At 42.1% G+C, this 14,637-nt stretch overlaps 1 protein-coding gene across 1 annotated transcript; it reads left to right on the top strand.

The window, feature by feature from the left end:
- Nucleotides 1–823: 823 nt before the first annotated feature.
- Nucleotides 824–13,756, top strand: rlf (RLF zinc finger). The gene is made up of 8 exons (XM_086049325.1): nt 824–1,046; nt 5,410–5,564; nt 6,387–6,468; nt 6,605–6,740; nt 6,847–7,049; nt 7,293–7,429; nt 7,620–7,761; nt 8,953–13,756. Exons 1-8 carry the CDS (start codon nt 867–869, stop codon nt 13,363–13,365), a joined length of 5,448 nt encoding a protein of 1,815 aa, XP_085905451.1. The 5' UTR covers nt 824–866; the 3' UTR covers nt 13,366–13,756.
- Nucleotides 13,757–14,637: the final 881 nt, after the last annotated feature.

Here is a 14,637-nt window from a genome sequence, read left to right as displayed (position 1 = left end):
CAGACTGATTTTCCTACCACATCCACCATGCTTGATACCACATCCTGAAATCATCACTGCACAATACAAAAACACAAACATTAGATTTATTTATTTTTTTTTCTAAAACCTACAGGAATCATGGGAAATTAATTCGCAGATCATTATGCAAAGTAAGCCATGAAAAATCATATCCGTCAATACAAGTATACTAAAAGACAAAACAACTATCCATCCATCCATCCATCCATCCATCCATTATCAATACCGCTTATCCTCACAAGGGTCGCGGGGCGTGCTGGAGCCTATCCCAGCTGTCTTCGGGCAGTAGGCGGGGGACACCCTGAATTAGTTGCCAGCCAATCGCAGGGCACACAGAGACAAACATCCGCACTCACAATCACACCTAGGGGCAATTTAGAGTGATCAATTAACCTGCCATGCATGTTTTTGGAATGTGGGAGGAAACCGGAGTACCCGGAGAAAATCCACGCAGGCACGGGGAGAACATGCAAACTCCACACAGGAAGGCCGGGGCTGGATTCGTACCCACGACCTCTGAACTGTGAGGTGGATGTGCTAACCAGTCGACCACCGTACCGCCCACAAAACAACTAACTAACTAAAAATGAAATCAAGATCCAGCATAAAAAAATGAACAAAATAAATACAGGGAGAGAGTTACACAATCATACATCATTTTTCTGTACTGGCCTTTAGTGAGAGAAAGCCCCTGGTTGTCTGGAAGCCAATGCAGTAATCATTGCAGGTCAATGCGTGGCGCTAATGGGCTATGACAGTTTGCAAACCGCGATTAAACACAAGGAAGAAGAAAAGAAGGCGGTGCTGACTGCTCTAGTGCATACGCGCCGTGGAGGCGAGGGAAGATGGCGGAGAGGAACGTCGATCTTGATTACGAATGGAGCGAGCGGGGCCTGGACACGGCCGAGGACACGCTGGTTGCAATGGAAACCCTGTTGGCCACACTGAGGGCATTCGAAGACGGCCTCAGGCAACAGGAACTGTCCGTAGCGTCGTCCGCTGACTACTGCGATAACTTTTGTCAGGTAATGAGTGCGTGAACCTTGATGCTAGCATTAGCATAACGCTAGCTCAGTTTGGGTTGTTTTCCTCGGAGGGGGCGAGGGTGTTCAAGATAGTCGGGATGCTCTGGGATCGGTGGCTCCCCTTTTGCAATTCCAAAACGTGTGTTTGTGAATACTATTTAGTGTCCTGCAGCTAGTTCAAAATATTCTAACGTCGTGCAATGTTAAATGAGTGCTTCACTACTGGCTCAATTCAAATCATGGTTGGTGTTTGAAGAAGCTCATCAACACGCCTCGCTATATTACAGTAGTGTGTTCTGTATTCGTTATTGCACGTTGATACATGGGTGTGCATACAAATTACTTAATCCTGACATATTTCCCTGGTAAAATTTGACACTTTATTACATTTGACTGCAGGAAAATTACTTTTCCTAATATCACAGTTTGGAAAAAATGGTGGGAATATTGAATGTGAAATTGGAAATTCGATAAATGTTTTTTTTTTTGTTTGTTTTTTAATGGGACAGTGCTACATAGCATTGTTCAAGAGGGATTCCAGAGAACTGCCCGCGTTCTTCAAAGGATCATGGAAGAATGTTAAAGTAAAATGTGTCATATATGCTAATCTAAATTTAAGGAACTGAAGTCATAAAGAGATCAGAGTGTGCCTTGACACAGCCAGAAACCCAAGTACCTGTAATTAAGGGTGTCCCGATTCAGCATTGATAATGGTGCAAAGTCAGCACCCCCCCCCCCCCAAAAAAAAAAAAACATCGTATTATATCGGTCTACATCCAAAATCTCTGATATACATAAACAGTTCAGCCCTAACTTTAATGTAGCAATAAAGTATAAATTTATTCGATCAAGAGAAAAGGAGGTCACCTAAGCCGGGGGCGCGAGCCATAATTGTCTTATTTTGCACAAACTCGCCTCTTTCCAACTCAAGCATTACCATTTAGTCGTAAGTAGTCTAAATGTAATTAGTATACACAAACACACAAATCTCCTGGGCTGAGATCCTTTTAGGAGGTTCCCCTTTGTGGGTGTGCCATAAATAGACGGTGGGGAATTAATCAAGGCTCTCCGCGGACACCCAACCTGCAGAGGTGTCTGTCTGGCACTCGGGTGTCTCGAGATGTCGTGATGTTATAACAAGCTCAACAGCCTGCGGAATGAAGACGGCACACATTTTCAAACATTTGAGATAAACTTTAGTGTCGCACCGTGTACAGTAGGTTTTCAAAGGTGGGAAACAGTGGAGAGGGAAAGGTTTTACACAACACACATGGATAAAATTGTTGGTACCCCTCTGTTAATGAAAGAAAAACCCAGAGTGGTCACAGATAATTTGATTCTGACACAAAAAAAAAGGTAGGAATACAAAAACATTTTTATGAAAATTAACCTCTGAAAATCAGACATTGTTTTTGGATTGTGGTTCAACAGAATTATTCTGAAAAACCAATCTCGTGAAACAGACGTGGATGAAAATGGCGGTATGGCCCTTAGAAAAGATTGAATTTAAAGGGACATGTTCAACCAAGGTGTGCTTTCTAATTAGCATCACAGGTGTCTTCAAACTTGTAATCAACCAGTCAGCCTATTTAAAGGGTGACAACTGCTGTTTGCTGACATGGGTCCTCCACCCGTATCCTCTAACAATTAGAGGATATATTACAGTAACTATCTAATAGTTCCCTATAGTGGTTCTGTAGTAGTAGCAGCAATAGTTCTGTTTGGTGATTCGGACAGCCAACTAACTATTTGCTGCTCGTTGCATATCAAGTGACCACCGTACCTGTCATGACGCACCGGCGCATTAAGATCTCAGACTCTTTGTGAATAAAAAATATTTTAAACAATTTTTGTTGTACATATCACTTTCAACTAAATAAAATGTCTTTGGTGTACAATTATTGTATCACTATACGTATCACTATATTCTTTATTGCGCCATGTTGTTTTCCTGCTCTCAATGCATTATGGTCCTTATTAAACTATTAAGTGCACATCGGTGCTCACTACTTTTCCCAGTGCATCATAGGTAATTTTGAATGCATTACATTTTTTTCTCTGACATTTAGACACCCCTACAAAATGGTGTGGTATATAAGGCCGATTTAGGAAATAGTTTGGGCATTTGGACACAGCTGTGGTGTGTACCACCATGATTGAATGAATGAAACCTTAATTCGAACGTGTGAAAATGACATGAGTACAGAACAACTAAACAAACAAAGTAAATAATACAATTTTAAATAGTTTGATAATTAGAATATTAATGGAGGAAAAGCGGATTTACCTAACGCTATGAATTTAAATGGTGTTATTACCAACACTGATCAGTATGACTAAAGTAATCACGATTACCAATATCATCAGTAGGATATTACGTACTTTATATAAAAAACAGACACAAACTAAAAGCAATGAGAAACTTTATTACAAAAATCTAAAAATTGCAACCCTGTGTACATCTTGACATTAGAAATTGTAAATGGCAACACCCACAGTCAATTTTTTAGGTCCCGCAAAATATACTAAAAGTGACTACGACATGCTTCCGTTTTTCTTCCGGCTTGTCCTCATTTTGGGTCGTGGATGAGTTGGAGCCTGTCCCAGCAAGCTTATGAGGTGGGTTACACTTTGGACTGGTCACTAGTCAGTCACTGAGGACGTCTAAACAAGCAGGCGTTTACCCTCACACCTAAGTACAGTTCAGAGTCTTCAATTAACCTGAAATGCATGTTTTTGGAATGTGGGAGGAATTTAGACTACCCAGACAAAACCCAATTAAGCACAGGGAGAACATGCAAACGCCGATCAGGAATTTGAACACCGAACGTCAGAAATGTGTCGCAGACATGCAAACCAGTAGTCCACCAGGCTGTCTTTTAAAACAACCTCATTAAAAAATATTTGACAAAAACAAATTGAAAATCATTTTGGTCACTGACTAGATATACAGTACACGTAAACAAAACAAAATGTTCTATTTTAGGCTGCACAGAGTAGTAGTGTAAGTAATAATTATCAATAATATCAATAGAAAATGCCTTTTGATAAAATGTTCAATCAGAAAGCAAACCCGACCGTGGTATTGGACGTGTTGTAGACAGCGCGCAGCCACCTCCAAACACGAAAAAGAAGCAGTTAAACTAACGAATAAGAAACCACTAACCGCTTAACCAACGAAGAAGCCGTTAGAAACCACAAGCCGCTAAACCAACGAAGAAGCCGCTAGACCAACGGCGCATGTGCGCGGCTTGCTCACACGGAGCGAGAGAGTGGCGTAACTTCGTTCAAATAAATGACCAGTCGACTCTATACTATTCAATATGCATAGTTGCATACTAACCCGACGTGGTGCACAAGTAAAGAAGTTCCCTGTCGTTGACATGCAAGCGCCAGTGTTAGCCATGTCCGGCATATGTCAATAATGAGTCTGTTAAAAAGATAAAGAAGTCCTAAGACGGTTGGGCAACTGTAATGCATGCAGTACAAGAGAGTATTAGTTCACTACACTTACATCGTATGAATGAAGGCCAATGTAAGTCTATCAACAATATTGCTTTGGGGTAGCATCTAATTACACTACATTACGATGTACACAATAACAGTTACCGGTAAAAATTTTTTTTTTAATAAGTTAAGTCAATATTGACTGATTTGAAATACCGGTACTTATATTGTGAAACATTTTTCAGCTGTATCACCCAGCCCTACTAAGCACAGTTAAAGAAGGAGTTTATTTATACTTTATATTGACCAGTTTATTTGACTTTTTCATAGTTGCGTTGACCTCTCATTAAAGGTTAATTATTATGTCAAAATGAAATAACCTCAATTCAGCCTTTTTTCTCCGGGTCCTTACTCTCAATAGTAAAAAAAAAAAAAAAATCGATTTAAATTGGTACCGATCAATACAAAATACTTTTATCTTGATATACTTTTCAGTCATATCACCCAGCTGCAGTGATGATACATTACAATTACATGCAAGCTTTTAATTGGCCAGGAGCTTAGAGAGCTGTATTGGTGTTTTTATTATTTTTTTTTTTTAAATGCTAAATCCGGTATTATTCATTGAAATTTGGTTGTAGTTAATTGGTAAACCATTAACCATTTCTTCCTCAGTAAATGCGCGCTGTGTATTTGACAGCTTGTATGGGTTATTTTCCCTTCACTGAGCCAGTCCCCTTGGGCCTAATCAGCAGCACCTCAAACCAGACAGAGCCAAGTGGGATCAATCAGGTGCAGTCTAGTGTCTCCCCTCCCCCTCAAGTGGAAAGGCCTTCCAAATCTCACGTGATTATGATTGTTCTAAGGGGAAAACCAATGTCATGCTAGGATCTAACTGTGTATTTCCCCCCCCTAGGCACTTATGCATTATGCTGGCAGCAGAAACTCCATAGATCATGGTCTTCCGCTTCTTGAGGTCTACTGCCTGTCGATAAACTGCTTTGCCGCCGCCCGCTCACACCTCACCGCAGAGTCGGACAAAGTGACTCTTGTTTTGAAGCGGCTAGCTCTGTGAGTGCAAGTGTTCCAAAGAAAAATGTGTTGTAATCACTTTTACGTGAACTATGGTGTATGCAGTCCCTAGCTCGAGATCTACCTTCTACTGTTTTTTTTTTTTTACTAAAATGTTGTTCGTGGTGTGCATGTCTCCGAAAAAAACAAAAATTGATACGCATACTCAATATATATATAGAGTGCAATGCGATACAGGGACGTTTTGATCTTAAACTGCATCGGTGTGATTCAGTGGGATTTTTCGATTCCATATCGTATCAGTTCGAGAAGGTATGATACGAGTTTCTTGTTGGCAGTACTGTAACAGCAACACGCTTCTTGAACACACTTTGAAACAACAGAAACTTGCACACTGCCTTCACAATTGGAAATCAGGCGTTTGTCTGTCCCTGCTGAAGCAGTCCAATTTGTTGCCTTATCAGAGGCATAACAAGACACAATGGCGGCAGGCAAGACAAATTTACCACTCACTGTCCAAGCTCCTTTCTGTTGAAAGTAATTGTCACTGATGACTTTGGACTCCGCAATGTGGTTTCTGCCTGAAAGGCACAAGCAACGTGCCATTGCTCCTATTTACTGGACATTCAGTGTGAAAGTAGCTTCTGTTATGCCTCTGATATTAGCGGTCCACTGTTTTGTGGGGAAGCATGTGCAGTCTTATAATCAACGGTGTAAAAAAAAAAAGAAATGATCAGTAACATCCAGTTTAGTAGCTCTCTCAACAAAATACACAGAAAATAATGTCATGTCAAGAGGTATGGATATCTTATAGTTTACTTTTGATCATTTACACCACCATTCTCCTTGTTTATCATGCAGAAGCTGCTTTGAACTATTTCTATCCGTTCCGGAAAATGAAATCCCTTATGAAGCCTGGGCTCAATTCCACCAATCTGTTCAGGTAAGAAGACTTCTATTTACGCTATGTTGACTTCAGAGCAACAGAACACTACCGGCCAATTTACCATTAAGGCCAAGTCACCCAGTCTGTGTTTAGTCTAACAAAATGTTTGGTTTGGATTTTAATTTCCTTTCAGGTTGCACATGACACCTTGTTACAGTACGGGAGTACAGACCTTCAAGCTTTACTGCAGATCACAGGAGAGGGGGGAGCATGGAGCAATCCCATCCTCGCTGCCCTCCTCTCTGGCCAGCCTACCATCCAACAAGAAGGTTAAAAGAAAACAAATTTATTAAACTATAGTAACTTGAATCTTGGCATCATATTGTCCTGTTTGTAATAGTTTGCTCATCATTGCACTATTTATTCTTTGTGTAGTTGACGCGTACATCTGCTTGGAGGGGGAGGGCTTCATGGAGATGCGGGTGAAGCATTTGGAGAAGATGGGCGAGGTAGCCAAGGCTGTGGTGCTGGCAAAAGCTTGCACAGACTGCAGCGCCATTTCCAACCAAGCTACATTTCGTCACACATACGTTGCTCTGCTTTGCCAGCTGCTTCCCAATGAAGAAGCCATATTGGAGGTAAAAGCTGTTTCTTTCTATATTTTCTTGATGCACTCTTATTTGTTGATTACATTTTTCTTTAAACTGAAAATATTTTTTTCAGTCAATCCCTGAACAATGTTTCTCATCCTGTGCACTGTATATTTTTTTTTAAAGTCACTCACTGCTGCCTTTTCCAGCTACTGAAGTTTTTGATCAGGAATGCCTCTTTGTTTTTATGACCTCCCTCCTCACATTCCGTTATACTTTACTCCCTAACAGATAGCCAGGCAAGACTGCAAGGATGTTCTTGAGATCACCACAAACTTGGAGATGGAGGGGGAGGAGAATAGTGGATTTATCTTGTGTACTACCTTCCTGACACAGCAGCTTCAGCAGCCCAGTCTCGACCGCTCCTGGTGAGTCTTGCTGAAAATGGATGTTTGGCTCCTTTTGGAAACGTGAAAAGTGGCTCCCATCTTTGTGGAATTTCCTATAAAACATGGAATGATCACTTCAAAGGCCTCTAAAATCCTCAATAACAAATCTGGTAAATCTGTCATGATGTTACTCCTATCATTAAACTTTAACCCATTCTTCTATCCACAGGGAGCTGATTCAACTGTGGAGTAAACTTCAGAGGAAGCTGGACCCTTCTCTTGTCTCTCTTCTTGAAAGATGCCTTCAGCTGGGTGCCATTGCCATAACGGTGCAACATTTGCTTTACCTGGTCCGTTTAATTCAGACAGAGGTGATTTTTTTTTTTTTTTTTAATACTCTGTTGTAACAATGTATGTTACTGAATTACAGGATCACAATAATGTGACAGCAATGGCACATGATGATTAATACAATGCATCAGTGTCTATGTAGCTGAGGAAGTTAGATTGTGTAGAACATGTCTTTACTCCAAATAGACCAACTAATAGCAATAAAATACAGTGGTACCTCTACTTAGGGAATTAATTGGTTCTGGAAGAAATTTCTTAAGTAGAACATTTTGTAAGTAGGGATGTGTTTTCCATGTAAATGCCCTAATATGTTCCAAGCCCACCAATATTCAGACATAAATGTTTTATAAAGCATAAAATGCATCAAAACATGTAACAAATACTTGTTACAATTAGATAATTGCACAATAAATGAGAGTTGTGCATAATGTAAAAAAAACTAATAATAGAGTAAAGAATAAAAATTATTTTAATTGCTGTCCTCATCACAAGATTGCCCTCTTTGGTTCATGTTCTCTCTCAGAAGTGTTTTTAGCCTGGCGTTTTGTAAAGAACTGATTTAATAACGTGGCGACTGTCGATACATTACTGTCATGTTCTTTGGCGAGATCAACCAAACGCATCCCTTTTTCATACATTTCTATTATCTCTTGCTTCGTTTGTATGGACAAAAAAAAGATTTTCTCCTTTTTTTTTTTCTTTTCCTCGTTTCTATTTCACGTAAAACTATCGGAACACCTCATGGCCCGAGGGGCGAATGACGAGGACGCTGCATAGACATATCTATCTATCTACCTGTCTAGCTACACACATAGACACATACGGTAGAGGTCCCTCTTAGCCAATGGGATGCCTGGAAGATCCAGAGCAGAGCAGCAGTGAGTATGTTGTGTTCAGGTAACTGGAGCTGCGAGTAGCAGCCCATACTTTTACTTTTGGTATCCTGAAATTTCTTTCGTAACGAGGCAATATTTTCCTGTTGATGCGTTTCGTAATGTGAAAATTTCGTATGAAGAGACGTTTGTAAGTAGAGGTACCACCGTACCACTTTGATTAGGCATATAAATTTGCAATGTAAACGGGGCACAACTGTACATGCTTTTCAATGCACAGCAACCATGTTATTGATGCTGACACATTGATACTGTATAGTAATCTATTGATACCATACGATATTGATATTTTGGTTAAAATATTACCATATTTTTCAGGCGGAGGCAGTGGGCACCGCTGCCTCAGTAGAGCTGTGTGTTAAAGCTCTACAACTTCCAAAGCATGAGGACTCAGAAAGCAGAATCGGCATCTGTAAAGTGGTGTCTGGCCTCCTCCTCAATGATCTGGAAGTGAGGCGGGCCTGCCTACTCACAGAGTTCCTGCTTGGCCCCAGTCAGGAGGTCTTAAACTGCCTCCAAGAGCTCTACCAGTGCCCAGACCAAAAGTATGATCAAGACAGCGGTGTCATTCCCAACTCACTACGCTGTGAACTGTTGCTAGTGTTGAAGGCACATTGGCCCATTGACCCGGAATTTTGGGACTGGACAGCCCTCAAGTATCACTGCATCTCCCTTCTTGGGTTGAAACCCGAGCCAGAAGGGGAAGGTGATGAGGAAGAAAGTGAGAAACCACTTACGCTTCAAGTCAACACACTGACAGAAGAAACTGAGCACAAACCTTGTTTAAACGGAAGTCTTAATCTTCACAAGCAGCCTGATAAAAAGCCTTGTCACGTAGTTGGAGGAGAAGCAGGAGTGAGGAGAGCTAAGCTCTGTTGTCGGATTTGTACAAGGTCCTTTACTGACTTTCAAATAATACAGCACTCCAAAAGACACATCGTGGATGACAGACATCCCTGCCCCATTTGCCTGCAAAATTTTACGAACAGAAAGGAGCTTCTTCCTCACATGAGACATCACCTCCAAAGTGAGACCCTTGATCACAGTAAAGACATGAAGCTTGAAGATGATGACATTGAACCCGGTGAGATTACTGTTGACCCTTCTTTAATTTTGTATTACGAATCGACACATGATCCTGAAGTCCTGCAGCACATTGTGCAGCAAGCCAAAACTGTCAAAGACAAGTGCGTGGACAATGAGCATGTGACGTTTGATTACATGAACCAGCATTTCAGTCTGCGGAACCGGGAGGAGTATTTTTGTCCTGGAACCGGGTGTTCCAGGGTTTTTAAACATTCCAAGTACTTGTACGTGCACTTAAAGTCAGACCATAAAGGCGATGAGAATGTGAAGCATTTTCATCAGATGAGAGAGCAACGTGAGAAGTGTGCCTTCTGCCGGCGCCATTTTGTCTCTGCTTACCATCACCACAAACATCGAAAAAGTCACTACTGTCAGCAACCGTACATATGCGTGGTAATGGGTTGCGGTGCCCGTTTTAGTTCTTCCAATGAACTCGTGTTGCACAAACAGATCCATGACTATCAGCTAAGCTACCAGTGTGAGCTTGAGGGCTGCAGTGTGACTTACTCAGATCTGGGACAACTTTATCACCATGAGGCACAGCATTTCAGGGATGCTGCATTCACCTGCCCAAGCTCCATATGTAAAAAATTTTACTTTTCTAAAAGGGAATTCATAGAGCATCTATCCACACACAACATTACTTTCTCTGAAAAGGACTTTGAAGCTCAGAGGACAGCAAAAGAGACCATTTTCAAGGCTGATTTGGAAAGGGTGGCCCTTGTTAATAGTCCAAATGATGCAGAAAGTAGTGTCATCGAAGATGGTCAAAAAACTTCCTCAGGGAGTTGCGCTAACCCTGTCGACACCAAGCCCAAAGCAGTGCTGACCTTGGTGGCTATGTGTTTCGATGGAAGCAAGTTCACCTGCGGATTTGAGAAGTGCGGTATGACGTTCTCCCGAGCTAGAGATGTCCAGAGGCACCTAAAACATGCCCACCCAGAACATCTTAAACTGGAGAACAAAGATCACAAACATGACAAGGAGCAGGGTCCAAAGTCAAAAAAGATGAAGCCGGAAATGGAATCAGACAATGAGGAAGATGAAAACCAACTATTAGCTCCGTGCTCACCTGAAGAGGATGGAAATGAATGGACGACCTCACCTTCTTATACAACATGCCTTGCTAAAAATGATGTCCTTCAAGAAATTCTCATAGGGCTAAGTAGACTGGATCTCAATTCTTTGTCACCACAAAGTGTACTAAATAAGGCGCCTCAGTCCAACCAAGAAGCAAATTCTCGCCTTCATCAGACTGTTATAGAAAAACAACCTGTGGTTTTGCTTTCTAAAGCATCTTCCCAGCTGCCTAAAAGAAATATACCAGAAGAAAGAGCTGGCGAAACAATTGACAATGCTAAACCCTACACTTGCGAAATAGGAAAGTGTGGCTTTAGGACTGCACGAAGCTATAGTTTGCTGCGCCACTATGTTAAATTGCACGGCCGCCCGCTTGAAGAGGCCAAAAGAATGACTTGTTTTAAGGACACGTCATTTAAGCCCTTTAAGTGTCATATGTGTTCCAAGACTCACCGTGAAATTAAAGGGTTGAGAACCCACTATATTCGGATTCATAAGCTCGAGATCAGTTTGGTGGACAAATTTAGTCTTAGCTGTACACAACCTACAAACTCTAAATTACAGAACTTGAACCCAACAGTGAAGATAGAAGTACCCAGTTGGGAACGCGAGGTGAAAAAAAACTGCGAAAATAAACAAAACCCAAGTAGTTGTTCATCTTTTGCTGTAGATGTAGCCGAGATTCAAGAGGAAGAAAGTGACCACAAGGGAGACAGTGAAGATGGGGTTACGCCTCAGGTCAGAACAAGACGCTTGGTGGCCAAAAGTAATCTCTGCTATATTCTCGATAAATTCAATAAACCATTTCATTGTGTTGCCAAAAACTGTGACGCGGCCTTCTCCACCCAAGGAGGCCTTGTGCGCCACCTTCAGCTCACACACCATTACAAACGCTCTCAGCTCCTGTTGGAACAAGAAGTGCAAAACGATCCTGAAGTTAAAAAGGAGAATGTGAAGAAAAGCCCTTACCCAAACTCTGATGAACCTAAACCCCAGTATAAATGCCAGTTTGTCAACTGCAATGCCTCTTACCATCTCAAAAGCAGCCTAGCGCGCCACACCCGCATTGTTCACTCTCAGATGCCAGGGCTAATTAGGTGCAAGTATGAGGGCTGCACTAAAGTATTCACCCACAACGAGGCACTGAAAAAACACACTCTGTATCGACACTGCGAGTACTATGACTCATTGGTAGTACGGCTCCAGAGCACTCACAAAAAGTCAGTTACAGGATGCCAAAAGAAGCTTATAGTAACACCCCCTAACCCTGCCACACCCGTCTCAACCAGGTCACCTACACCTGAATCAAAACAACCCGCCAAGTCAGAGGAGGAGCTCGAGGATGATGCCAATGACCAGAAAAAGTTGACGGTTAAAAAGAAACATGTTTTCAGATCGCATGAGGAAGCTTTACAAATGTGCCAAGACCGTTGTTTACGTGTGGCCTACCCGTGCATGATTCAAGACTGTGACTCTGTCGTCAAGTACGTACACAGCTTGAACCGCCACTACAGAGCGGTTCACGACATGAAAACTCGGTATCTTCGAAATAATGCCAACAAGCTCTTCAACAATGCGGAGCAGCTGGAGGAGTTGATTCAGAAGAAGTCAGCTAGGCCAACCATTGCAGTAAAAGAGAACCCTAATGGTGTTTGCAAAATGGAGTATCAGCCAGAGCCGGAGACATCACAGGGACATGATGCACAGGTAAAACTGCACTCGGTCAAGGCTGAACCCCAAATGGAGGCACTTTCAGATCCTCTGAGATTCCCTGTGGAGGAAGTACTGCCTCCTGCCGAGAGAAACGGTGTCCTTGTCGGGGCTGATGATGTGTTGTACGGAGAACCGAGTACGGGCACTCACACAGACGATACTGTTGTATCAACGCCGAATGGTGTCAAACAAGTGGAAAAATTACTCAACCTGGAACAGATAAAACCACTCCTTCGTCCCTTTACTATCAATCTCTCGCCACCGTGCTCTGTACTCTTCACTACGGAAGAGGGTCTTCAGGATGCTTCAAAAGATGGTAAAATGACAGAAAAGTCTGCATTTCCTCTGCCCGTACGGCAGCCTCTCAAGCGAAAGAATGAGATCTCCGTGCAGCCATCAAACGTGATAGAACCCCAGCCTCTCGGCTCCCCGCCACACCCTTTCGACATTACCACGTACAAGCCAGTTGGCTTCGAAGTTTCCTTTCTCAAGTTCATACAAGACACCACACCAAAAGACAAAAAGACGCTAAACGCCAAACGGCGAGACTCCTTTCGGCGTAGTTGTTCAGTCAAAGAAAACAAGCAGCTGGGAATCTCGTTCACGCGAAGCAGACGCAGTCATCCCATTCTTCACAAACCTCGCGGTACAACTGGGGACTTCCCATCTGTCCGAAACTTGAAGTCCATCCTGGACAAAGCCCTTGCTGGGTGCGGGGACCTGGCCATCAAGCAGCTTCAGTACCTCAGACCCGTGGTGGTCCTTGGGAAGCCAGTGTGTGCGGCCACCCTGCCTCATCTCTTCCCGCCAGACTCCAACAACAGCAAACTGCTTCTGGGAAGCAAAATGTAACATTGCAACATTTTTTTTTTAAATTACGTTAGAATTCAAGTGTAATTAATTTTCTTAAATTGGTGGTTCTGTATTTTTGTAACTTAGGTTTCCAAATGGAAGACTTGCAAATCAGCAGCACAAAATTCAACCCATGAATTTATTTGCCCCCCCCCCTTTCAAATCTCATTTTGTAGCATATATACATAAGCGCTTCAATATCTATGTACATTTTTACAGATTGTTCGAAATGGTTAGTAGCAAGAGGGTTTTACCTGTGTCGAAATGTACTTCCTACAAAAGTCTAAAAGAGTGACAGGCACTTCTAAGTTCATCTGAAATAAGCGTGGCATTTGCAGTGCTTGGAGATGAGATACTTGTGAAACTTTCTAATAAATCTGAAAAGTAACAAGGTGTTTTGTTTTCTCATACCTTGCCCACAATGTTCCCCAGTGAATAAACTAAGGGACAGGCTGACATGAGATCAGTTTAGATCTTAATATTCCTAATATTCTAAGGCTTTAGTACAGACAGACAATTATTCCTTGCCAACAGATTCTTCTAGAATAGAGAATGGTTCACCAACAACCAGAGTACCCTGCAGGCCTGTTTTAAGAACAGCTCACTAGTGATGGTAGACAAGAATATTGTAAGTGATCTTTTGAAAATGTAAATACAAATTTATAGCAGTAAGGTGTTGTATATTGGCATTTCCCCTCCTTTGTTAAATCATTAACAATTATGAGAAAGTATTAACATGACCAGTGGCAGCACATAGATGAATATAATTACTAAGGTAATTTGATATTTATTTCATTTCAGTAAATGGACTAAATGCAAATTTATTGATTTAGCAACACAATTTTACATCAATATTATTTCACGCCTAGCACAATGGCTGTCAGCAAGGTTCACAAAAAGGTGAGTGAAGACTGTTGAACTACTGGAGTTGCAAGATCTCCTGAGAAAAGGAGGAACTGCAAATGCGGCTTCCTCGATTGGGGCATCTGGGGCAACAGCGGTCGAGGCATAAGCGGAAGTGACGTCCATCTCTGATTTTAAACGGCTCTGTCAGCGATTTCGACTGCAAACTTCAATAGCACTACCCGCACCCGCTGGCCGATATTTGAATAGAAAGAGTAACTCACGGTGACGCTCTGCGCTATGGAAGCCTGGTCCCTTGTTCATCTGTCCCCCAAGCAACAACAACCCATTATTGTTCCTCTCCTCGCTCACCCTGGCCATCGAAGCCTCGCTGCGAAAAATAGACTGAAGAGGGGCTGCAGACGAAAG

This window comes from Filicampus tigris, chromosome 13, assembly GCF_054856515.1.
Source record: "Filicampus tigris isolate MCC_2025a chromosome 13, RoL_Ftig_1.0, whole genome shotgun sequence".
Classification (NCBI taxonomy): domain Eukaryota; kingdom Metazoa; phylum Chordata; class Actinopteri; order Syngnathiformes; family Syngnathidae; genus Filicampus; species Filicampus tigris.
Note: the sequence above shows the minus strand (reverse complement) of the source record. Positions and strands in the feature narration are given on the sequence as shown.